The sequence below is a fragment of the Xiphophorus hellerii genome, chromosome 3 (genome assembly GCF_003331165.1).
Source record: "Xiphophorus hellerii strain 12219 chromosome 3, Xiphophorus_hellerii-4.1, whole genome shotgun sequence".
Classification (NCBI taxonomy): domain Eukaryota; kingdom Metazoa; phylum Chordata; class Actinopteri; order Cyprinodontiformes; family Poeciliidae; genus Xiphophorus; species Xiphophorus hellerii.
The window spans coordinates 7,437,084-7,464,488 of NC_045674.1; the positions used below are offsets into that span (position 1 = coordinate 7,437,084).

The 27,405-nt window shown below is 38.9% G+C and overlaps 1 protein-coding gene across 1 annotated transcript in view; it reads right to left on the bottom strand.

The window, feature by feature from the left end:
* Window positions 1–27,405, bottom strand: part of plcl2 (phospholipase C like 2) — a 54,648-nt gene that overhangs the window by 23,128 nt on the left and 4,115 nt on the right. The window contains exons 3-4 of the mRNA XM_032558455.1: window positions 5,505–7,985; window positions 3,327–3,530 (exon numbers count right to left, since the gene is read on the bottom strand). Of these exons, the coding sequence (XP_032414346.1) occupies window positions 3,327–3,530; window positions 5,505–7,985 (2,685 nt within the window). The remainder of the gene's footprint in view (window positions 1–3,326; window positions 3,531–5,504; window positions 7,986–27,405) is intronic.

The following is a 27,405-nucleotide window of genomic DNA, read 5'->3' on the forward strand; positions in this document are numbered from 1 at the left end:
TAGAAGATGAATAAAACAATAGCAATGTGATCTGTGTTCTTCCATCCATCCATCCATCCATCTTCTTCCGCTTATCCGAGGTCGGGTCGCGGGGGTAGCAGCTTCAGAAGGGAGGCCCAGACTTCCCTCTCCCCAGCCACTTCTTCTAGCTCCTCCGGGGGAATCCCGAGGCGTTCCCAGGCCAGCCGAGAGACATAGTCCCTCCAGCGTGTCCTGGGTCTTCCCCGGGGCCTCCTCCCGGTGGGACGTGCCCGGAACACCTCACCAGGGAGGCGTCTAGGAGGCATCCTGACCAGATGCCCGAGCCACCTCAACTGGCTCCTCTCGATGTGAAGGAGCAGCGGCTCTACTCTGAGTCCCTCCCGGATGACTGAGCTTCTCACCCTATCTCTAAGGGAGAGCCCAGCCACCCTACGGAGAAAACCCATTTCGGCCGCTTGTATCCGCGATCTCGTTCTTTCGGTCATGACCCAAAGCTCATGACCATAGATGAGGGTGGGAACGTAGATCGACCGGTAAATCGAGAGCTTCGCTTTTTGGCTCAGCTCTCTCTTCACCACGACGGACCGGTACAGCGCCCGCTTGACAGCAGACGCTGCGCCAATCCGCCTGTCGATCTCCCGCTCCCTTCTTCCCCCATTCGTGAACAAGATCCCGAGATACTTAAACTCCTCCACTTGGGGCAGGACACCCCCCCTGACCCGGAGAAGGCACTCTACCCTTTTCCGGCTCAAGACCATGGCCTCGGATTTGGAGGCACTGATCCTCATCCCGGCCGCGTCACACTCGGCTGCGAACCGCTCCAGCGAGAGCTGCAGATCACGATCTGATGAAGCCAAAAGGACCACATCGTCTGCAAAAAGCAGAGATGAGATCCTAAGGCCACCAAATCGGATCCCCTCAACACCTTGGCTGCGCCTAGAAATTCTGTCCATGAAAGTGATGAACAGAATCGGTGACAAAGGGCAGCCCTGGCGGAGTCCAACTCTCACCGGAAACGAGCCCGACTTACTGCCGGCAATGCGGACCAGACTCTGACACCGGTCATACAGGGACCTGACAGCCCGTATCAAAGGGCCCGGTACCCCATACTCCCGGAGAACCCCCCACAGGGCTCCCCGAGGGACACGGTCGAACGCCTTCTCCAGGTCCACAAAACACATGTAGACTGGTTGGGCGAACTCCCATGCACCCTCCAGGACCCTGCCGAGGGTGTAGAGCTGGTCCAGCGTTCCACGACCAGGACGAAAACCACACTGCTCTTCCTGAATCCGAGGTTCGACTATCCGACGGACCCTCCTCTCCAGGACCCCTGAATAGACCTTGCCAGGGAGGCTTAAGAGTGTGACCCCTCTATAATTGGAGCACACCCTCCGGTCCCCCTTTTTGAACAGGGGGACCACCACCCCAGTCTGCCAATCCAGGGGAACTGCCCCCGATGTCCATGCGACATTGCAGAGTCGCGTCAACCAACACAACCCTACAACATCCAGAGCCTTAAGAAACTCCGGGCGGATCTCATCCACCCCCGGGGCCCTGCCACCGAGGAGCTTTTTAACCACCTCGGCGACCTCGTCCCCAGAGATTGGAGAGCCTAACCCAGAGTCCCCAGGCTCCGCTTCCTCAGTGGAAGGCATGTTGGTGGGATTGAGGAGGTCTTCGAAGTACTCTGCCCACCGGCCCACAACGTCCCGAGTAGAGGTCAGCAGCACACCATCCCCACTATAAACAGTGTTGGTGCTGCACCGCTTCCCCCCCCTGAGACGCCGGATGGTGGACCAGAATCGCCTCGAAGCCGTACGGAAGTCTTTCTCCATGGCCTCTCCAAACTCCTCCCACGCCCGGGTTTTTGCCTCAGCAACCGCCCGAGCCGCATGCCGCTTCGCCCGCCGGTACCCATCAGCTGCTTCCGGAGTCCCACAGGCCAAAAAGGCCCGATAGGACTCCTTCTTCAGCCTGACGGCATCCCTCACCGAAGGTGTCCACCAGCGGGTTCGAGGGTTGCCGCCGCGACAGGCACCGACAACCTTGCGGCCACAGCTCCGATCGGCCGCCTCGACAATGGAGGCACGGAACACGGTCCACTCAGACTCCATGTCCCCCACCTCCCCCGGGACGTGTTCGAAGTTTTGCCGGAGATGGGAGTTAAAGCTCCGTCTCACAGGGGATTCCGCCAGACGTTCCCAGCAGACCCTCTGTGTTCTTGCGGGGACAAATAATCTTATGTGTGTTTTCTAATTTTCTTTTTAAAATTCGCAAAAGATTTGAGAATTTGGGAGAAATTTGAGTAACGTATTTTATTTATAGACACCGCAGTAAATACATAAAATCAATTAAGATACAACAGTAAAATAAGTTAAATTGAATAAAAAGAGCAGAAGATATCGGGTAGAAAAAGTGTTTTGAAACCCAATGAGTTTGACCAAAACATTAGGCTGTGCAATGCTAATTAGAAATAAGGAACATCATCTACATGCATTATACAAAAAGTAGTTTTTGTTTTTTTTACCTTCTGGAGCATAAAATAGCTTACAGAACCACATCGACCCGAAAACGAGGCATTGAGGTCCCACCACAATATTTCAGTCAGGTTAACATCTGCACTATGACTGAGTTAAGAAAAACTTAATTATTTTATCTTTCTGCCATTCTGTTACACATCTGTTGCCTTCATCATTGTTTAATTAATATGCTGCATGAACTTGTTGTGTTTTACTGGTCAGATTAAGTTGGTTTTATGACCCAATAAAGAAAATGCATCGTTTTTTTAAAGAAATTATTTAATGCATGATAAACAAAATATCCAGAACAGGATGTACTTTTTTTTAAATAAAAGAATTTCAGGAATTGAAATTATCTAAAAAAAATACAATAATAATAATTATAATCAGACTTGACAATTTATTACAGTGAACATGCTCGGATTAGATTTTTGTCAGTTGTGTGACTGTTTGTTTTAATGTTCTGCTAACTGTAATGATATTTGCAATGCCCTCAGTGGCATGTTGCATAACTTTTCAACATTGATTGTATTACTTAACAGAGTTCCAACCCTATTACCTAATAATTTTGGCATGTCCCTATTATACTAAGTAAAGTCAAGATATTGATCTAATCGGAGTCAAAGTTGGTTTGCTGAGGTGAAAAGAAGCTATTGATTGGGGAATTCATACATAATCAAATTAAAATTTTTCTTTCTCGGGTACTTGCAGAACAAACAAGAAAAGGGAATCATTTTTGTTTCTCCATTTTAATAAATTCCTAAATTATTCAAGGATGTGAGTCTGAGCTGATGTAATGGGCTGTTTTTTCTGACCATTACTCACCATATCGTAGCTGATGACGACCTTTTTCAGGACCTCTGGGAGCAGGCCTTGGAGCTCCAGGTTAGGGTACGGGTCAGAGAGGTTAAACACCAGGAGGGGGATGTTGTCGGGTCCTGTCAGCCGAGGGGAAAGGGCCAAGATGCACTGCTTCAGGTTGGCCACGGCTGAAAGGCCGCAGAGCTCCTTAAAGGACACTATGGCATTCTAGGTTGAGACAGATTAAATGCACTTAGTTACAAAAACAAAGCAAAATCTAATGCAAAGCATGTAATGTTTTATTCCTGCAGGGTAAGATCTTTATTTCAAAGGCATTAGAAGCTAAAACCAAGCCTCCAGAGATCAGCTCAGTGACAGGAGGAGAGACTGGAAGCCGTCATCGCCTGTGTTGCTTGTGAGAACTTTCATTTTGGCACTTGTTAGCTGCTCCAAAGCACCCAATCCTTCTGAACTGACACAAGCATCAAGTGGAAATGAAACATACACCCACAAAAACCCTGAGCTTCCTGTGAAAGGCCAAAATTAACCCTAGCATAAACAACCGCAGGGACAAACTGTGAGGGAGCGATCAAGATGTGTTAGTCTCAGGACTGCTGGCTTGTTATCTCACAATGCAGCAATATAAACAGGAGGACCAACGTACAGACTGATGTAACGCCTGAAGGAACAAAACATGATGCTAACCACAGTGTGGCTGGACGTCCGACTCTGCTTTTCTCCTCCAGCTTTACATTCCTTTACAGATTCTTATTAAATTTTATGGGAACATGTTTATGTGGTTATACTTTTGTATTTCTTCAATAAAACTTCAGTCAAAAGAGAATCTAATGTTAGCATTTCCAATATGGTCTAATTTAATTGCACAAAGTTAATTTAGTCAGGATTGGTGGTGGTGTCGTTAAACATAAGCTACTGGATCCCAAACAGGAAATGGTTTTCGACAGGGGGAAAATTTCCAGCACTGATAAACTGGTTGATTATTTTCTTAATATGCTATTGATAATATCAAGTTGGTTTGTTGCTTGAAAAGAGAGAAAGAAAATGTGTCCGGTTTTCTGCGGTGATGCTTTGAGTGGTTACATCCTTTTCCTTTACTTTAATGCATACAAGGCTTGTTTTTCACACTTATGATTATGATCAAAGAAAATTTAATGTCATACAGAGATGGTACTTAAATGATTTCATTATTACGAGAATGAAGCTATCCAAATCAACCTAGCTCTAGGTTGAAAGTATCGGATCCTTTTTAAGTCATGACTTTTCCATTTTTTTAAACATTTTTGACCATTCTTTGGAAAATAGTTTATATTCATTCGTATTAAATAGATAGCAATCATTAATGTATCAACTGCCAAAATTTGATACAAATTCTCAATTGTTTTTATGTTTAGACTTTGATTAGGCCATTCTGACACATTCTTTGATCCAAACATAGCTCTAGCTGTCCACATAATCCGTTCAGCTGTCACAAAAAAAGTTTCTTTTTTTATCTCTTCATTTACTCACGGCAGCAGGTAAGAAACGCACAAAGTGTACCTAACCTCCATTCATCACTGCCTTATTTGAAACACTTCCAGCCTTTCGACCACTTTACCCTTTTAAAACTCTGAAAACTTTTTACAGCCTCATTTGGCAGGGACTCAAACTCTTCACCTGCCATTTTGTCTAGAAACTATAGCTTAGATCAGGGGTGGGCAATCCTGGTCCTCGAGGGCCGGTGTCCTGCAACTCTTATATGTCTCCCTGGTCCAACACACTTGAATCCAATAGCTGAATCACCTCCTAAGTGCAGTCAAGTTCTCCAGAGTCCTGCTAATGACCTCATTATTTGACTCAGGTGTGTTGAAGTAGAGATGCATCTAAAAGTTGCAGGAGACCGGCCCTCGAGGCCTGGAGTTGCCCACCCCTGGCTTAGATGGAACTGGAGCCAAACTTGGCTGATGCAACAAAGAGACTTTCTTCACATAGCAATTATGTTTTAAAAATGTAAAACATAAATTATTCACATTAAATAGGCTAAAATATAGCTGAAGACAGATTACTTAAAGCTGTCAACCCTTTATGTCAATCAAATGCAGCAATCATTTGGTGAATCATCTTGTTCATCTGACTAAATGATGAACATACATCAAGTCCAGGGAGTGCTTGGTAAGACATAAAAATCTCATTGAGTTGTCTTACCTGCATGTTTTCTCGGAGGTCAGTGGCCTCTCTGAGTGGCAGCAGGGCTGTTTTAAAGACCTCATCGACAGCCTTGATCTGCAGCACTCTCATACTAGCGTACTCTCTGCTTTTCTTGCCTTTCCTTACTGACAATCCCCTTTTGTGTGGCTTTCCTCCACCTCTTCGATTGGTTATGGCAACATGGACAAAAAGCAAAGTATGAGGCAGCAACTCTCCTGTCAGAGACTGTAGCGGTACGTGGCGGAAACCAGGCTGGAGACACTCAAAGGGGATAGTATACTGGCCAATAAACTCGTCTCCAATATAATCATCGTCTAGAACCACAAAGCGCACCATTGCGAGCTCAGGAAGGTTTATCTGAAACTCAAAGCTCTCATCAAACAGCGGGTTGTCCCCATTTTGGTGGACTGTTTTAGTCCTCTGTTCTGCACAGTCTGCAGGAATGCCGTGTATTTCCACGTACACGTATGGGTCCACCACGTCTCCTTTAGCACCGGAGCCTTTGGGTTTGGGGAAATTTTGTCCGCTGATTATCTTGATGTGCAAGAGCTGTGGAGAAACCCCAGGCACTGAATCTTTTGTGTTGGCACTGAAATATGAGACCTGCTCCCTCATGATGGCCGGTCGGAGAACATAGCCACTGTTACCATTCTGACGGAACCAACCGATGTTCAAATCCATCATTAGCCCAGGAGTCTGGTAGTTCATGGCTACAATCTGGCAGCCGCACTTCCAGAAATCTTGTGGATTCATGTTGCTAGAGTCGATCCGCATTGGGCTCGGGTAAACTCTTGCAAGAAACTTCTTATTATAGTTGACAAAGTCCCCAGGGAAATCACACGCACAGCGAGTGGCAAACACCTCATTGAAAGAGCAGAGCTCCCAGGGTTTCTGCTTCTGGAAAGATGTTGGAAAGTCTTTGAACTCCACAGATTTACACAGCGTCACCAGATCAGAGAGGTCCTTAAGCAGCGGGATCTTTTTGGGTGCATTAGTCTGCTGCTCTGTGGACTCGATGCTCATCCTCTGAGACATCTCTGCCCCCTCGTCCTCGTCCGTCACTTCTCCTTCTGAAGCAGTACAGTTTGTATCTAACTTTTTGCCCTTCAGCAGGATCTTTCCCTTCAGCTCAAATGGAGATGGGAGGTAACAGTCCTCGAGTTTTGGAGAATCTACGTGGATCCTGTCTCCAAGGATCTTCTTCAGATGCTGAAACATGACTTTCTGCTGCTTTACAGAACAATGGTTTTCCAAACACAGAATCAGAGGAAACTCAGAGGCAACAAAGGCATACTTATTGATGACATCTATGACGCTGCGGAAAACAATCTGTGAAGTCATTGTGTGACCAGTATAGATAACGGGCTCATTATCAGATCCGTCCCACACGTCCAGCTCCACACAGCGACAACCCATCTTCAGAGCACGGATGTACCCCGTCACATCTGAAGGACCTCTGAATTGATCCTCTATCAGATACGTGTTGTGGGATGCATTGATGTAGTAGTGGGACAGAGGCTGGTTCATGTCTTGGCAAACAGACTTGTGCTCAGGGTCAAATATGTGGCACTCTGCAGACATAAGATAATTAGAGAACCCATCAAGAGAGAGCCATCCCTTTAATCGGCCCTCTTTGGATGGTTCATACTTGTGAATGACATTTAAGCTGGTGTCTTCACTGACCTGAGCCATTCCCTGCTCTGCTTCCAGAAATATCATTAAGTCCTTAGTATCAAGAAACTCCTTATTACTGGAAAACTGAACAAAAAGAAAATAAATCTCTGGTCTTGTGCAAAGGTCATGAAAAACTTCAGCAAACTCTTCTTTTGTCACATCAGACCCACTTTTATCTTGAGCTTTGTGGAGCTCCTTGAACTTTAGTTCTATTTTCACATTTTTAAGTCCCGGGTTTAGTTTCTTTATTAGTTGCACGGCAGCATATATTGCTATCTGTTTGTTGTGGTTAACGTCATCTTCATCAAAGAGGTCACTTAACCAAGATGAGCGCAAGTTGTTCTGGCTGCTCTCGATCATGTTCAAGGTATGCTTCCCATAAGAGATCAGGTACCTCAGACCAGTCACCCATATGTTGGCTACATCTGCTGTGTTCGCCACCAAGTCCAGGGACTCGTAATTCTCCCCAAAGATGATTGAAAAAGCACAATCCTCTGATATCTGGTCATAGGTGCCATTAGTTCTAAAAGTGTCTGTATTCTTGCCTGTCCGGACCTCCTTGATGGACTTCACGTCTATTTTTGCCTTTTCAGACTCCTTCTTCGTTGGCTCCCACCTCAATGATTGCATGTCGGCGTCAAGAAGAAAGTAGCGGTGGTAAACACGTGAATTGGATCGCACTTTTTTCAGCTCAGAGCCATCCACCATGGCATTGATGCAGTCGCTGACTCTGCTGATCTTCTTTTCAGTGGGCATGCTGCTGAATGAGACGGTCTTCTTTCTTTCTTTTCGTTGTCTTCCATCCTGTAAAGAGAGAAAAGCACTGTAAATAAGTCAATTCATGCTCAACACTGTCACCAGATGTTTTAAAATTGGACTCTAGAGTGTTTTATATATCATTAATGTCCTTCTGCCTTTATTTCTGCATAACAGTAGGCTATTAAACACAAGTTTAAATTAGTTGAATATGAGAAGCATTTTCATTGGTATCTGCCAATTTTTGCTATCAAGGTGCTTCAAGGCTTTAAAAAATGTTATACTTTTGAAAACCCCAAAATTTCTTTATCAGGTTTCTATAAGCAACATGCAGAAACAACAAAACTCAATGCTGTCCCTCCCTCACCTGGTGCTGTGCCTTTGAGCCAGTCAGCTGCCTAATTCATCTGTTTGAAAAACATTTCTGTTCATAATAAACATGAATATTCATGGCCTGCAAAATCAAAGGGCATTATCCATCACACTTACTAGGTAATGGCATTTAAAACTACACTTAGCAAACTATGAGCAGCATGTCTGATGTGCAGCCAAGTGTCGGTTCTACCTGTACAGAAAGCCTGACTAATGAAACAGTTAATAGCAGCTTGTTATATTATTTTATTTTCTGAACAATAGACACTTGAAAACTACTACATTTTGAGGGTCCTGTTTAAAAAGGAATGTGGCAACATACATTTTACAAAGTAGCCTCCAAATGAACCATTGGACTCTTTGGACAGATGTGACTAAAGTATAGATGTCATTTATTGTTTGATGTTAAGAGAAAACCAAAGATTAGTATATTGCATTAGAACAAACACTTCATGCTAACAGTAAAGTGCAGTAGTGGAGGGGTAATGATTTGGGCTTGTTGTTGCAGCCATGGTATCCTAGCACTTCTTTTAAGGTGCAGCTCGGTTATATCACTTTCAAGAGTCGACTTTGATTTGGTTGATTTACATCTCCTCTGCACGCCTGAATGCTTCCTGATTAATGAACAGGAAGCATGAGAGCAGGCGCGTTTGGCTCAGCTGGTGCACACTTCTGTTCTCAACTCCAGTTTACTTTCACTTTCAGTTCATTTGTAAGACAACTGCTGCCAGTGAGCCAAACAGGTTTGCTACATTAAACTAGTTTGTGTCTCCTGTCATCTATACAGTTGTTTATATTACCATTTTTACCTGAAAACATATGTTCCTCCTGTTGGTTATCTTCAGTCAAAACAGACTGTCTACTGGACAATCTTAAAGAGTTGGCAGGATGTTTATGTGGATAAATATTTCAAACACTGCAATTTTGTTGTAAAGATGCACAAAAAGTCTAAATGACAAAACTGCAACAATTAAAGAAAGTCAAAATACTTTTTCATAATAAAATGAGCCTAAATGTTTGGAAGAGAGAGTTTTTTTTTTTTTTTTTTTAAATACACCAAATGCAACATATTGAGAGCAAATTGTCCAAATCATAATCAGTAAGGCAACAGTCACATCAGTCATTATGGATGTATTTCTTATCAGTTTGGAAAATTATCGACTTTGGTAGAACAGAGCGGTTTCAGTACTGTAACTTTTGTAAAGCTCTTGTTTTCACCTCATTCCCCAATTTTTTGATTTAATAATGAAATAGTTTTTTTTTTTTCTTAAATTGTCATTATTCTCAAAAATAAAATGTTGTCTTCATGATCAATTTTTGACTTTTCATAAAACGGACCAGAAAAAAAAACGAAAAAAAAACTAACCCTGATACTCCATCACAGAAAACATATGACAAACTGACCAAAAAAGTATAAATAATACATTTTGAAGACCGCACTAATTTAACAGAATAGACTAGGGAAAAGAATAACTCTGGGGAAACATGTGAACCTGCTGAATAAGGACATAGGTTGCAAAGCAGAAAAATGCAGCTCCATGTGCAATTCTGCTCACTGTAATTAGGTTTAGGCAGCTCGCTACCTCCCGCAACGAGTCTCCAGCTCACTCACCACATTTTTAACTCGCTCAAGTAGGGCCTTGCACGTTACATTGTCCAGCCTGGTTTCCGTTTGTTCCTGCTGAATATTTTCTCTTTCAAAATCACAGCACCTACTCTGCAGGGTCGACTTAAGGTAGCTGTCGCTGCTTATTATGGAGATACAACAGGGAATATCCCCCCAGGAGAGTGTCGCCCACTCGAATCCAGCAAACGGATGTTGATAATGTTTTTCCTTTCTTAACCACAGGAACACCATTTTACATTCTGGCCTCTTAACACCTATTTTGCACATTCTGACAATCCCATTTAGCCATAATGTGTGGGCCTAATGGAGCTGGTTGATACCAAAGGAATCTATTATCTATGATGTCGGGATAAAAATAGCCTGTGCTGCTCTCCAGCAGAAACCCTTGATCTTATTGTCTTTGGGGAGTGCTCAGACCCTTCCAGATTCACGTGTAATTAGAATCAGATGTTGACTCTTTATATACTGCAGGACTAAGACTCCAATGCTTTCTTTTTTAACCTTGCACACTTAAAAACTCTATCTGACAATGTTAACGATTATAAATTTGACTTGTCTGCTTAGTGTTTCCCCTGTGATCTCTGTGCACAATCATTACTCAGCAGCTCCTGCAAGAGGCACACAGGGATCTGCTATGCTGTGGTGCACTCTGCTTATACTTCTATGCTAAATACCAATACAATTACAAAAACAACCTTTTCGAGTTGGTGATAAAAGTCATGTTTTAATGTAGTCCTGGAGAACAAAGACTGAAAAAATGAAAACCAATAATCGGGAATCAACAAATCTCTCAGTCTTTTAGACTTTCTGCAACTTCATCATGCAGAAGAGCAGCTTAAATGTCAATGCATGACTGCAGATAATCCTCAACAGAGAAAAGGATGAGGAAGTTTTGTCTTCATGGCAACACTGAGCTGTGGTCACATTTTCTCAGAGTGTTATTTAAGGCATACTTCAGGATTTCCTTTAGCCAGTAAAAAAAAAAATCCAAACAATTGTGCATACACCGTTTTTTTTTTTTGTCTTAACGTTTGCATGAGTGGAAGAATACTTCTTATGTAACAGTCTCTTTTTGGTCGGGTGGTGGAAGGTGTTCTCTGCAGTTTTAGTCCTAAAATGGTGTTTAAAATACAAGATATGCTCAATCGGAAAAAAATATTATTAGCTTCACCAGACAGTAGTTTTACAGGGAACAGAGTCTTCCATCTAGACCAAATAGACCTTATCTATTCATCTCTTTATCCCTAATTTACCTTTTTACAGAGCTATAAACAAGATTTAACATTCTGAAGAGTTTAATCTTTTACAGTGACTTTACATGAGTTGTTGGTTATAAGCATGTTATGAGTACTATATGAGCACAAGCTGAAAAGAATATTTCACAACTGAAGAATTGCAGCACCAGTAAGAACATGTTCTGTCAGAGGTATTGATCAAACTTTGAGGTCACACACAATCCACACAAAGAACACTTTGTATTATTTCATTATTTAATTATATTATTTTATTATAATTGTTATATTTTTATTATAATTATATTGTACTTATGGGCAAAAATACATAAGCTCATCCATCATTTCTTTAATAGAAGAGCACCTTATTCTCTGATGATGACATAGTTAATGATAATTGCACTATGATTGAGATTTTGCTTGTCAAATCTTTACAGTCTTTCTGCTGTTTCACAACAACACACATAAATTCTGACTGAACAAATTATCTTGTTTTTTTGCAGCCAAGCCAAATGTCCTAACATTTGGTCCTAATAAAGATCCCAACCACATCTGATTAAAAACTTGTCAATACCAACTCAAAATCATTGCAAAAAGACACTGTAATGAAAAAGTGAGTAATCTCAGTCAATATCAGTATCACTATCCATTCTTCCAGACAGCCTCAAATGTTTCCCCCCCCCAACTTAAATTCTTACAGAAGTTTTAAATGGTAAAATGTGCTCTGATGCTCGTTAACTCAGTTAAAAACGTATTGTAGTTAAAGATCAAATCTAATGAAATAGTGCTTAATCTAAAATGTAAATAGTTTTGTGTGTTTTTAATGAACACTCATTCAAAATGTGTAAATTCACATTTTGCACCAGCAAGTACAAGGCTAACGTTAGCATGTTACTCTGTTTTGATACGATTCAAAAATTTGCCTTGGAAAATAAAACGTTGCAGTAAAGTTTCACTGGAACCAAAAATTATGCAAAATAACAAAAACAACATAGAATTATAGCTTTTACAATCTTACTACGGGCAAAATGTTCATAACCAAATATAATGTTGATATTTTAAGTATATTTAAAACCATCAGTAGAAGAAAAATTGATATTTGAGCAACAATATTTTTTTCATAATAAACATCACACAATCAGTCTACCCAGGTTCTTTTTTTAGTATAATTCTTCACCGTATGTTTGCTGGCTGACAGCATATATGTACAGGGAGAGAGGAAGGGTGATAATGAGTATACAGGATGAAGGAAATAAAAAAGTCAGTCCAACTACTGACAGATCCCAAAAGGGACTCTGAATCCCCTAATGGAGTGAAAATCACATTATTCTGGCTCAATGAGCAGTTATGAACAGATCACATGGGACCCATTACTCTTTGCTCTACTGTTCCAACTACGCCATCATCAACTGTAATGACCTGAATCACGCTACACCATACATTAGCTTTTAAGTTCCGCTTTGACTGCTGATGGTAACGTAAATCAAAAGAAGCGATGTTACTAGAAATATGTAGCGCACAATAAATAACAGTGAAGTGCGTGTACTACTGTCTGAATCATCTTCTAAAGCTGCTGTAGATGACGAAGGTAGCAATACATTTTCCTCTAGTACAAGTTGAAAAACAGGCCAAGGATATGAATAGGCTCACACGTCTCCCAAGTTAACATTCAAATTCCACGTCTGCAGGTTTGGATATTCATGTCTAAGGATAAAGGGTTGCTGCGCATTTCTCATGTCAAAATCTTTGTCTTTTCCAGACTCAAATCACAGAGCTCTAAATTCTAGCATGGAAGCAACAAACACAGGGAGGAAGGAAGGTTGGAAGAACAAACCGAAAGTCATATAATGAAGTGAGAAAGCTAGGAAGGGAGGAACAAAGGAAAGACAAAAGAAAGGAAGCTGCAAAGAAAAGATGAAAGGTCTGGTGCACAAACTGACAGATTTCTGAGCACAGCTTTTAGACCATCAGATATCAAATGAAGTCTGGAAATAAAGTGATTGTATTCTTCCATACCTGTAAAAATGTAAATCAAATGCAATGGCAAAAGAACTGTTAAAAGCTGGATAATCGAAACTTAAGGAAATTCTAAATAGCTTTAGAGTCTGAACAGTTTTATCTTGGGGAATATGACTGCAACTCAAATGGCTTCTAATGTGAACCAAAGTTAAAACCCAAGGTGTGGCTTCACACATGAGGTTACACACAGGTTGCAAAAAAGCCACTTCTGTCCCCCAAAAAGACAGGAACCCAATGAAATCCTGCAGGATGTCCAAAGATGGTAAACAAAAGACTGGTGTGAAAGTTATTTTCCCAGATGAATCTTTGTGGATTTGCTGCATCCTTTTTAGAGAAGAAAACAAGCATCCAGATATACTGCATATAGGATTTCTTCAAATCCAAGGGAGTGTGTTTCCTTTGCAGAAAAACACTGCTGTGGATAAAGATTTGGATCAATATTTTGGTGGTCTGGGTTTTCCAACATGGTAGTGCGCTATGTCACATTGCACAAAAGATAAAAAACACTGAAATTAACCTTTAGTAGGGTTAGTAGGGAAGCTTCACAGATCTTAAACCTAAAGGGAGTCTGTGACCAGTTGTCAAAAAAGATGAAATAAACTGCAATAGCTAGTAACACAAGAACTGGTCACAATTAATCAAATCCAGTAATATCACTGGAATAATGGAAGCAGGCCGTTTACATACGATTGATAAAAACATATGAAACTTCTGATTGCATTTTTTTTTATTCATTATACCATAGAAAATTATGTATAAATGCTGACTCCATAAAAGTCTGTCCCAGTGAATGTCTGACCCAGATTTGAAGAAAAGTCCCTAAAATTCATGAGTTTAAAACAGATTTTCTGCCTTCATCACGTCTCGAGTTACAATGTTGGAGGCAGAGGAGCACAGTGAGTCATTTAGAAACCAACTTATGAAACTAAAGACGAATAAACGCACCAAAAGACGGTTGTGGTCAAACTGATGATGAGTGTGACGTCACTAACTTACATTGTTGTTACAGAATAACAAAATGCTACCAGGTTGTCAATGCCAAAATGGTTTGCTCCAACAAGAATCACAAGATTTAAATGATTGGTGATGCAATGTTCAATGCATAGAAAGTAAATATGCTACGATCCTGTTCACACACAGTAATTAATAGCTTCAATATTACAAGTGAATCTCTATTCTATTCACTCCAACATTTAGAGAATGACGACTAAATCAGACTTCAGTCTGGGTTCAGTATGTGAACTGATGACAATCTGAAAATGAATGACTGAACTGTTGACCTGGTGACTGGTAGTCAATTTGTTTGATTTTTCTTTTTAAAGCTCCATGAATTTATTTCCCCTTTAACATCTTTTGAACTACTTGTAGCTACTGAGAGACATTTAATTTCTGTACTTCCAAAAAACCTCTGGAATCTCTTTGCTATGACTTCAGCAATATGCAGTACTCTGGTTTTCCTGTTTTTGGTTTTATCAGCATTATCTAAAATGTTTGATTTTGATACAGTATTAATTGTATGCATTTAAAATTCAATCACCCCCCATGGGAAGTTTTCTGTCTGGCTGAAATGAATGTTTTGGGGCGTTCTGGTTCCCCAGGTCAGGAGTCGGATCCCAGAGGAGTTTACACCTGGTACAAACCCAGCTGCTTCTCTGTGCCATTTCATAAAGATCAACTTATGTGAAAATATCATAAACTTCAGAAGCCTTCAAATTGAAAAAAAATAAATAAATAAAAAACACGAGCTAATTTCACCAATTTTTAAAACAAGAGATTTTAAAAGCTATTAAGCCGATGCAGTTTGACCAACATCCACTGAGAAGAGCAGTGTTATGCTATTTTTTATTTTTTATATTGTGTTATAATGTTCTCCCCTGTGTGGTCATGCAATGTGCTGCTGATTTACCCAGGCTCTGCCTTGGGGCTTCAGTCCACACCCGAGGACCCGCCCACAGAGCACCCCTCCTTCATTAAGCTCCTTCAGACTAGCAGCAGCAATTAGCAAACACCTGGTGAAACTATGTCTGATGAGGTCATCATACAAACTTCAACACTCCTAAGAAGTGTTGTAAATGGGATCAAAGGTTGGCATGGAGAAGCACTGTTGTGATGCTGTCCTGAAGGGGAAAGTGTCAGGATGGGTAGGTGGTTCTTAAAGAGACAGGGGCCAATTTAAAGTATGGGAAGTTAAGTTTAGGTTTTAGTTTATATATATGCAGTATTTACATAACAGCTGGAGTTACTTAATTACTTAACTGTGCTCCAAAATTTTACCATTTGCCTGGAAAATACATAACTTCAACTTTAACTACTCAGGAAAAACATAGTACTCTACTGTCACTCTACTGACTATTACAAGCTCAGCTACTTCTTACCTTTTGTTTCTCCATATTTTCCAAATCTCAAGCTTTTAATGTTCAAATACCCACAATGTTTATGTAACTGCTTCCAGGGAATAATTAAGAAAACTCAACTGTGTCATAAAGTTATTTAAAATTCAATATTCATGGCCTTTAAGCACAGTATCTACAAAGTACAGGCCGATGCATGGGAACAAAATGTCATTTACTGTTTCTTTAATGTCTCCTGAGTTCACTGCAGTGTGACCAGAGTTTAAACAATAGATCTCATTGAACAGCACCAGCAGGCTGTTAAGTTATAAATACATCTTCTACTGGTTTGGCGCAACTTTAGTTGGTGTCGAGGCAAGGATGTAGATGTGGATACAAGCAAGAAACTGAAACACAGAAAGTTCAATCACTATCTGTGTGATTTCTGCAGACATAAGCTGCAAGCAAGAAACTCAATGATTACTCAAATAATACTTCTCGCCTACAGCACTGACCAACCAATACCAAGTTAGTGGGTGTTGCAACAATGATCCCAAACTTTGTGTCAAAATTGGGCTTGGATTAGGGCTTACATAAAAATTCTGGACTATGTTTAAAAGGCAAATAAAACCAATTAGTTTAAATGAATCAATTATACCAACAAGAACAGTTGAAGTCACAGAGCCAATGCCAGAAGCTTGTTTGCTCGCTTAAAAAAAGCCTAAATTGTAAACTTGTTTACTAAATTCTTGTTTTTCAAAGTTGTTGCCACTGGACATTGCACAATAATTTCACTGTGGAAAAATTTTGTTCAACTAAATCTTTGAAAAAATGACTTATACACTGTACAAGAGTAAAATGTTCAATGTCACTACGGCCATAGATGCTCCTTTTGATTATTTTTATTACATGAAGTATCAGAGAGGGATCATTTGTGGATATACTTTAAGTATATATTGACTTATTCATCAGCGTAAAACTACTTCTCTAACACAGGGACAAGTATCACTTCAGCCAGGAGTAAAATCTATACTACATTGAATATTTTTTTAGAGGTTGAAAGATGGTTTACAGCAGATGTGTATTTCTCAGTGTGCTCCGTAATAAACGCTTTTAGGTTTTACTGCTGCTCAATTGTTAACAAAGAGAGAGGAAAGAATGGTCAGACCAGTGACTGGAATTGGTGCAGCTAAATATGTTAAGACATCCATGACAAGGACAAGCTGAACATCGAGTGAGTCAGAAAACTCACACTTCATTACCTGCCAGATACATGCAGTTTCTTTGTCAACACTGAGTCAATGTTGTAACAACTTGACTGATTCGTGCGCTGAGCCAGGTAGTTAGTCGGCTGCAGGGCTATCAGCCAGAAATACTGAACCGAGACGAGAGAAAATTACCTGATCAATATAATTACAATCATTGAATGCTTCCTTTACGATTAGTAGACCGTTTATTGGAGGTATTGCCAGTCTAGCCCAGTTGTTAACATCAAAATATGAATCTTCTAAAATGATGCTTGGCAACATCTCTAGTGTGTTTTTAATATAGAAAAAAAAGTAGTTGAACAGTGACTGTGTGAAGTACTTGCTGTAAAATTTAAAATAACCAGAGGGTATACTTGATTATGGGCTTAACTTTGTTTCCCAGTGTTATTTGCCAAATTATTCGACATTAAGCCTATTTGCCAATAAGTTATTGGGCTAATTCTAGTTTAGATGAACATATAAACACTCAACTCTCCACATTCTTGTTAACGGTAAGACTGTCAGAACTTTTGAAACAGAAATCTTACTAAACCATCATTACTTGTGTGGTCGTATGTAGCGTTTGAGCTTTCACTCTGTTAATATTAGACTTTGAGTTAAGTAATTGTTGAGATCCAAGCAGATAAAATGAGCGAAATCTCCATGTCATTGTATGAAACTTTCATACCATGAACCAAACATTTTTTTATATTTCATCCCAGATCATCTTCAAAAGAAACGTATTGTAACCGTCTGGGAGCTAAAAATGAATCTTTACTTAAGAACAATAACACATCCAACATGTGTACAAATACTGCTGCTACAAGCTGTCCAATCTGCTATCCAAAAAAGTTGCATAAAAGTTCAGGCTGTGATCCGTGCATGGGTAGGATCTTGTATTGATTATCCTTTTAAAAATATCCCATAGCAATTCTAGACCACGCAACAAAGGGGAATCATTTTCAGATGCAGTTCATACACCGTCAAACTAAAATGTAGCTAAAAATACATTTTGCATCCATGAGACAAGCAAGACGGACATTATGACAACAGCCTTGACCTGACAACATAATTTGATGCATCATGATTAAGCCTGTGTAGTACTTGTTTGGACTCTCAGCACTGCTGGCCCACCATAATTAGCACATCATTTTCTCTTTTTAACAGGGTGATTCCACAGTTTTTATCTTCTGGCAGAACTGTGAAAAGACGAGAAAAAATGCAGACAAAGGATCCGAGACATTCTATTTATTTGACAGGATGTTAAGTGAGACACAAAGTGGGAAGCAAACTGTAACCATTGGGTCATTATTGCTTCTGCCACCGGCCACCCACTTACAGGATGGTTACAATTCACCAATGACTGTACTGTTATGTGGAAAATAAACGTAGCCCACAGGAGCCTCAGAATATGAAGCCGTTATGTAAAAACATGGTGATCTACTTTTAACAGTGTAGCTGAATAATCCACAAGAAGATTTTTAATTAAATCTGTGGAGACTAACTAAAAATATCATTAATTATTTAAGTCAGCAAGACACTAATCCCATTTACAAGTAATTAAGTTTATATTCTATTAAAATATACATTAAAAGTAAAAGAGCTAAAAATATTAAAAACTGTTTGTGAAGCAGTAGAGTGACCGTCAGATTATTAGTCCTCGACGGAGCAGTCAAGGGTTTGGCCCCTAACATCTTTACCGTTGCTGCATGTTTACCCATTTTTCTTTTTGCTTGTTTCCTGTCTGAAAATTGTGAATGAAAGCCATTAGTGCTGCCATTAGTGTCCAACGCAATGGTCAAAATCTGTTCATGTCAATTAAAATAGGTTTCTAAGAAAAAGGCAAACGTTTGGACATTTAAGCTACATTTTAAATGGATAAAGTTACCTTATGTCATCTGGGAGTTTTACTGTTACCTATACAGAATCTTTAGTTACCTTTTTAAAAACCTCTCACTCATCCCCAGCAGAAAATTCACTTGTAGCATTAGCATATAGCCTTAGCACAGCTAGCATATGGCATCCTTTAGCATTTTGTTGTTTTTCAGTCCATCTGCCTCATATGGAAAATAAGTCTGATTTATGCACTTTTGGTTACTTTGTTGACTAAAGAGTCGCACACTTTTTCCTCTCTGGATATTTTCACCATGTTAGCAGAGTTTAAAACTTCCAGCAGGAGCTCAGCTTGAGCTGCTGTAAGAACAGGATTTTGAGGCAAATATTGTATTTTGATTATTTTGACAACCTTAGGCAGAAGACACTAAAATGCGGCTGCACAATATCAAATATTGTTGAATACTGTGATGACAATCCGCTGGGATTTTTAATATATCGTCTTTGCAAAGTATTTTCATCTACCCTGTCTGCATGTGGACAGAAAGTGCAAATGCAGCAGAAAAGGACATTACTTTATACGACAAAACACAGGTACGGAACAATCAGTTCTTCCTAGCAGTGCTCTCTGCTCATCATCGATGTCTGAGTCAAACCTTCATGTTGACTTGTACTCTCCAGCCTCCTCAGTTTCTCTCCATTCTGTTTCAAGATAAGCAACTGTAGGCCATTTAATCTGGGGAACTAAGTGGCAGATAAATGGATTGCTGTGCACATTGCAGTGGAAGCAGACTGCAATGTACACAGCAATCCATGCCGAGAAGGCATGGTTAAAGACTAAAGGGAAGAAATGGTACAACATGACTATCAACTCAGAAGGGAAACCAACAAAAACCATTATTTATGTACATAAAAATGAGCCCTAGTCAACATGGTTTGATTAAGATTTATTGGACAGAAAGTCATGTATTCTGCATGTCTATAAAGTAGATTATTATTAATATAAAATGATATGCAATGGTTACTTTCTAGGTGGAAAACACTATCCTGAAAGGAAATCAAAACCCAAGCATCTTTTTAAAATCCTCAAATCTGCCCTGAGGTAGTTCCTCTTCAGAATATGCATGTGCACACCCATAACAACGTTGTACAGCTACCAGATAACTGCAAACTACTACAGCCAAAATACTACGTGAGTGTCGTTGGTACTGTCCCAACCACATCCTCCCATCACTTCAGAGAAATAGTTTAACAAGAACTCGATGCTCTGATGCTGAGAACAACAGTGCTTTGTTACCACTGGTACCTAAGCTGTATAACCACCTCTCTGCCATTTAAACACTCGTAGCTGGTAGGAAAGAAAACACAACCTGCTCTACATGCAGATGAAGGCATGATGAGCAGCAGCTTTTATTTACTGCAAATTGGTTAAATCTGTTTCCCACAAGCAGAAAAAAAATAAATTACCAAACAAACTGCTGCATCTTTAAAGAATGTGTTTTGTGTTTTTTGCTTGATGACAAAATAAACTCTCATTTGGGCTTGGTTTTTGGAGGATCATTCATATTTGCTATGGATGACATGATTTGGTCCGTTTCCAATGATGATTAAGAGCTGTGCCTCACAGACCTTGGTAGCACAACAAGTTCTCTTTATGCTTAAACAGATATTCGTTTTAGCTTGAAGTGATCTGTGTCCTGACTCTAACTCAGTGAACATTTAACCCATCTGTGTGCTGCATTGCTAATCAAATGCCATAACTGTCACATTTAAATGATTTGACCAAGTTTCACTTCTTTCTTGCGCCTCATCAGGACGCCTTGCAGCAAGCTGCCTGACATGACAGCAGAATCATTTAGGCCAATAAACATTTTCATAATGATTTCTCCTTTGGCACTGGGCCAGTATGCTAAACTGAACAAAGGATATTAGAGCCTAAAGCCACTGAAAAAAACAAGTTTAAAATTTAAGAAGCCTTTTCCTCCCCTTTGACTTTATCAAAACACCAACTGTCTTCAATAGGAAGAAGAAAAAGACATTTATCGTAATTAAATGAACCTGTGCATCCCGACGGCAGAGATCAGCAAAGTTCTTAATTAACAAGTGAATATTTTCTTGAAATAAGTCTTTTAACTTGTTTGGAGACACAGATGGCGATCTTATAAGGAAAGAATTACCTTGACAGAAACGTCAATACTCCCCATCAATACACAGACAGAGGCTGGGTTAATGTCCAACACCAACACTGCCAAGAATGCTAGTTTACAGAAAAGACAGATTGTCTGTTGTAAGCAGAAACACACTCCTAATTTAACCACTCACATATCTGCTAATATTACTAGGCAATAACGTTCCTAAATGAACTTAAAACCCTGGAAGACATTTGTTTACAATATATATTGTGATAAATTACAGTAGGCCTGTCGCGATAAACGATAAATCAATTAATCGTACGATAAATTAAAACTATCGACATAATTTTAATTATCGGCATTGTCGGCTCTTCCGACCTTTTTCTCTTTTAGCTAATGACACTGAATGAAAAAAGGCTCAACTCCGGTGCTCTCCACTGACCCCCCCTTCCTCATTTCCTTAGTATAATGCCCAGCGCGCACTACACGATCTTAGAGCTGTCGGCCGATTGTTGGCCCATTTTCAAAACCTGAGACCACAAATTAGTAGACAGAAATTCTAGGTATATCGGTTCGATCGGGTTCGGTCCTGCCGTGTGGTGTCCAACAATGGGCACAAAATAATGGCTACAAGTCCAGTTAACTAATTTTAAAACCAGGCATTAATCAATGCTTTACAACAATCTACCTGCAATGCATGTGGCTAGTGTCAGCGTAAAGTCCTGACTGAATGAAAATCATTATAACCTATTTATGTCATGTTAACGAAGAACAGCTGAAAAGTTACCGGGTTTATCATCTGCGGTAGCAATTTCGCTCCAACTTCTCCCCTTGTCATTTCTATATTCTTTGCATGTTGAATAAACATTAATGTTGTTTCCACGTATCATCTCCTGCATCGTGTCAGCTGTTTGGGATTCCCCTCCGTAATTTCCCCTCAGAAAGCACGGAGGAGAATCCGCGCTTTCTGATTGGCTGCCTGTCACATTCAACAGGCTGCCTTAAGCTCCCAGTAGGGAAAAACCCTGATTTAGATCGGAGTGGCAACAATGATCTACCGTAACACACCACACAATCTTAGAAAGACCAACGTTCTAAGATTGTCGTAAGGGGAAAAATAGGAGCAAAAAATCATGTAGTGTGAACTATTGCATCAGGTAGTCGATGTGCCCATCTTCTCTATTTCTGTATATTATGTTGCCCTTATTACTGAAGGGCAACATGATATACAGACTTCATAATCTGCCCTCTTTTGGTTGAATGCAGTATTTATTTACACTTTGGCTTTATGTTGTTTAGTTTTTTTTCCAGTACATTTTTTGTTAATGGAGACTGAGAATCCATTTTATTTTTGTTTTTGGTTGTTTTGTTTATTTTGTTTATCAGTTCCAGTGTTAAGTGGTCTTTTGAAAATAAAGTGTATCTAACTTTGGCAAGAAATCACATGCATTATTATGTAATTTCCATTAAATCAGTATAAAAAGGTCTTCAAACAATATTATCGTTTATCGCAATAATTTTTGAGACAATTAATCGTTCAGCAAAATTTGCTATCGTGACAGGCCTAAATTACAGACAACAGAGGCGTTACTATTTAAATCTTTGACACCAAACAGTAATTTTGGACTTTGAAAATGGCCAAATAAAGTCTCTCATGCAAAAGTCAATCAAAAAGGAGTGAAATTTTGGTTTGGTCATGTTCACAGGCAATCAGTGCAGGGTAAAAGAAAAATTCATATCCATAAAGTGAAAACAAACTAAGAAAGAAAGATTGTTTGCTGAAATGGTTTGACCGCGAGTAGCAGTTCAAAGGATGAACTTTTTTTTCTCTAAATAAAAAAACAAAAGTGAAAGGTCAGCTTTCTACAGAAGTATTGCAAACCCTGAGATTTCATGCACATTTTCATACTCTGACCAAGACGTGTGCAGAAATCCCTCACCATGCTTTAATCCATGTAAAATAATTGTTTGTTCAATAGAGAGCAGGCTTGAAATTGTCAAAACATGCGATGTTTATGATCAGATGCATGCATTTCAAAGAATACTCTTCAATCAGTTATCTCATTGTACCAGCTTAGAGCTCACTAAGTTATGAAACTGCATCTCTGAAGACGTTGAATAGACAACAGTGAAACACACAGAACCAGCATCAAAGAAGAAGCCCAATCACCATCAAAGCAAATCAACTTGATTAAAATCCCAAAGATAGGTGGCCAAGAGTTAAAGAAACACAAAGAAGAAACTTAATTTGGTTCAGAGAAAGGAAACATCTGACCAATAAGTAAGAACTCTTGTCCAGTTCTTTGATTTCACCAATTATGGTTCTTAACTTAGTAAATCGTTTATTTTTCCTTTTCATTCCCCTTAATTAAATCAGGTATTTAGAATTCCAAAACATGAGCGAAAGCTACGTTTGAGTTTCGGAACTAGAGGGAAAAAAAACATAAATCAAACCTTAAATCGGGGAATAAAACCCTGAATGTTCATTCTCAGTTCCCATTGGAATTACCCTTTAAAGGAGTGGCATTATGTTTTAGGCACACACGTTTTATAGCCCAATCCATTGGTATAGAAAATTAGTTTAAAAAATCCCCCAACAAAACTAAAAGTGGCTCCCTGTGTTTATTCTTTCACAATTGATGCTGCAGTAAAACCTTTGAGTGAGACAATCTGCACTAAAAATATAGTGTAAACACACTGATAATAACCGAGGGCTCCAATAAAGATCAACAACAAAATACTAAATCCAGGTCCAGATTACCATCGGCTTAAAAGAAGCAGACTTTTTTTGATTTATATTGAGTGTGCATGAGTGGAGCAAAGCTCAGACTTGAAGAGGGAAGATAATGTAGCACATGAAATCAATTAAGATCCAGTAAACTCCTTCAGTCCTACTCTGATCAATTTAAACTTTTTATCTGCTAAATATTAGTTTCTGTACACAGAGGCAGAAAAATAATCTCTTTGACTGAAGCTACTTTTACAGAAAGCAGTATATTTACACCTTTATGCTAAAATGTTTTCTGATAACTTAACCTAGGATGAAGAACAATCTGCCCTTTCACCTTTAAGACTGTCCTGCTGTACAACATATAGTGATGTGTTTAACCAGGTGTCCTTTCCAAAGAGAAACATAACTACAATTTTAATCAACAGACATAAATAAACTGCTAGAATTTATATCTTCTAAATATCCATAAGTATTACCAACATAACTTTTTAGCACATGTCCAAAACCAGCTTCAGGTTGAAGATTCTGAGATAATTATGGAGCAACATGGAAGTGGATTATATGAACTCCTGTCGTCAAATCATCCACACATACTGTTGCACAAGTCATAATATTTAACATGAATACTACATTTATATTGATAAAGCAAGTAACATCATACTTGATAGTAGTTGCTGCTATTGTGTTCTGTCTTTGTTGTCCTTTCTCATAGAAAGTACTCCTGGTCACATGCTGCTGTGTTTTTCTCACTTGTCCTATTGACATCCAGCTGATCGTGGCACATGGCCGCTTTTGAACTTGGCTCTGGTTCTTAAGGAAGTTTATTTTTGGCAAAGTATTTGTTTTGTTTTTCTCTACACGGTCACCAAATGCTTACTTAGAAAGGAAGTTGCATTGAATTAGAGATTAAATGCCATAAACTGCTTTCCTTTGATAGATACCTTTGTTACTGGTCTTGTATGGGTTTCTGAAAATGGCAAACTGTTTTGTAAATATATAAAACTTATTGCATGTGATTACACTTGTTTATTAAAAGGACTGTATTGAAATGAATATGCTTAGTCTGCTCCATAACAGACTTATTCTGCAGAGAAGAGATTACTTTTCACTGTGAACTGGTGCTATATGAAGTAAATTGGTCCATCCAAAGCCCAAGTTGCTCCCAGTAATCACTCAGGAAGCGTCACTAAAAGAGTTCAGAAAAGTTCTTTAAATTAAGAGAACCATTACCTCTTCTACATAAATTTTTTCTCCACTGCACTCCATTCTTCTGACTGACAGCTACAACAGCATTCACGGGATGTACATAAAAAATCCGCTGTCTGTAGCAACACCAACATCTCAAAGGCTTTCAACATACTGTCAACTAATGCAATGCAAGGAAGTGTCAACATCTGCTTAAGCAATATTTCACATGTAATAAAAGAAACAGAACAAAGTTTGGACTAAAACATAAAACTGCAAGATAATTTCATTGTGATGTCCTAATATATACATATTTCCCATAAATTACATGTCTGTATGCTCGACAGCAGAGTCACGTCTTGGTGAGAGGTTTTCTGAGGTCAAGTTTTTGTTTTCTTCCCCAGCAGTAACAGGCAGTCAGTCTGCAACACTGAATCATAAACGAGAGCAAGTCAAAATTAATAACGTTTTATGTAGCCATGCATACCAACTTAATAAAACTACTTAATAAAAATGTCCAAATGTAATTTTCTATATATGTATGTGTGTGTCTGCATGCGTGCATGTGTGTAGAACAAGATTTAAAATGCAAGAAAATGACTGAGAAAAGTATTTAAAAATATATATATTTTTAATTACGGTATCTTATTTTTTTGGCATTTAGCAAATGATCTAATCTCAGACTGTAAGAAAATAAACATTATGTGTTGTTTTGCCAGAACTTCTTTAATGGGTTGGCAATGAATCCATAAACGTTTGTAATGTTTGCTTTTGTTTTAAAATTTATTTATTTTTCAAAAATAAACGTAAACCAAAACCTGAAATTCCTGTAAACATCGTGGCACATTAATTATTCATCTAATTATTATTTTTAAACGTACAACCTCAGCTTGCAATATATTGACATGGTATTTGAAATTCTTTAAATGTTTTGCAAAAAGCTTAAAATAATAAAAAATTTACACTACTGGCTGCCGTCTCTTCTGCATTTTGTAAAAAATGCTTAAATTATGTTGTTACCACATAATGCTTGACAGGCCACATGTGTTTTCTATCTTGTTGACTTCCAAGACCTACCTTAATCATTTTTATGTTCATTCTGTGATTCTCATTAAAATTTTGTAATTGATTCAATACCCAGCACTGCCTGACCATAGCCCAACTTGTTAAATACTCCAGTTTAGTTTTGCATATACAAATAGTCTCGCATACACAATATCATCTTGTTTTAGAAGTCTGGATATGATCTTATCCCTTTGTTTTGAGAAGCCTGAGTGTCTCCTCTGAAGTAATTTGATAGAAGCCAGGATGCTGTGGCATGTAAACAGAGCACCCGCAGCTACAAACAGTCTCCATTGGGTAAAAAAAACCACAGTCTGAGAAGATATCAAAGAAGTTATTGGAGAAGATTGAGAATATCATTAAAATCCTGGATATTTAAATAAATTAGTAACAAGGCTTGTCACTTTTAATGTGAACACCAAAATCCTGAGAAGGACTGACTCTATAGTAAAACTCTCTTACAGAGAATTGAGCAGAACTCTTAGTTTATTTTATCTTATGTGAATATTTTGGCAATAATAGTCAAGAGATTTGCTAAATTAATTGAGAAAACAGATGATATCACTTCCATCAGGGCAGAAGTGTAGTAAATACATACAAAAATGTTTTCTTTGAAGGATCCAAGACTGTATGTACAATTTGGGATGTATTCTTCCAGTGCAGTAGAGGGCAGCACTGGGAATGTCTAGCATTCAATTAAAGTTAAACTTAACTAAAATACAACAATAAACAGACTTGAAATACATTTCGAGTGTTTAGTATCAAACTAGTCTAAAAATGGCAACATTGTGTTATTGAATACTGCCGAGACGAACTGACAATGTCTGTGTCTATAAATTTAACATTGTTTGTGTGGCAAGAAAGCATAACCCACTGCTAACTCTTCTTCTGCTGCAATTAATGACCTGCGGCTATAATATTTTCTCAACAGGAAGACATTCTGTTTAGGGAGTGGGGAAGCATAGTATGTAAATTTCTTGCACTTGCTACAAATACATAACTACATTCTGAAAATAAGTTGCCTTTTACTTAACCTTTACTTATAGGTCAAAACATCCTGTTTAGCTTTTCAACTTTATTCAACAGTTGAGCCACAATTAAAGACTAATCTGAAGAAGCAAGAAGTGCAAAGTAGAAACCAAAACAACTTCAAAATCAGCTGGAGATAAAAAAGCAAACAGAAGAAGAAAAAAAAGCAAAATTGAATATGTACTACAGAAACCCTGATTCATGGAGATTAATGCACATGTTTAAAAAGGGTCTTTACCTGAAACACTTACAGCCTGCTGCATCTCCTGCTCAGACCTGATGTGACATTATTGTCACATAAACTCATAAGTGAGTTAACGTTTTTATTTTTGTCACTGTACTGTGAGGTTATGAACTTTTATTGAGTCCTTATCTATTTATTCACTGCTTAGATCAATGTTCCATGATGCAACTTCAGTGAAATTGATGTGCGTTACATCATTAATCAAATAAAGTAAATCAATGAGAAAATCTTGACATGCCCTAAATTACATAAAGCACTTTATCATCTCACTTATCTAAGCAGACTATACTATTACTACCCCTGAATTTTCTCAAGGAAGTTTTAACAGTATCAAGAAATGATACAGGCCAATCTTTGTTCAACCTCTTAACAAACCTGAAACTTGCATTGGAAATATCAGATATTATGACTGTGGTCATGTAGTT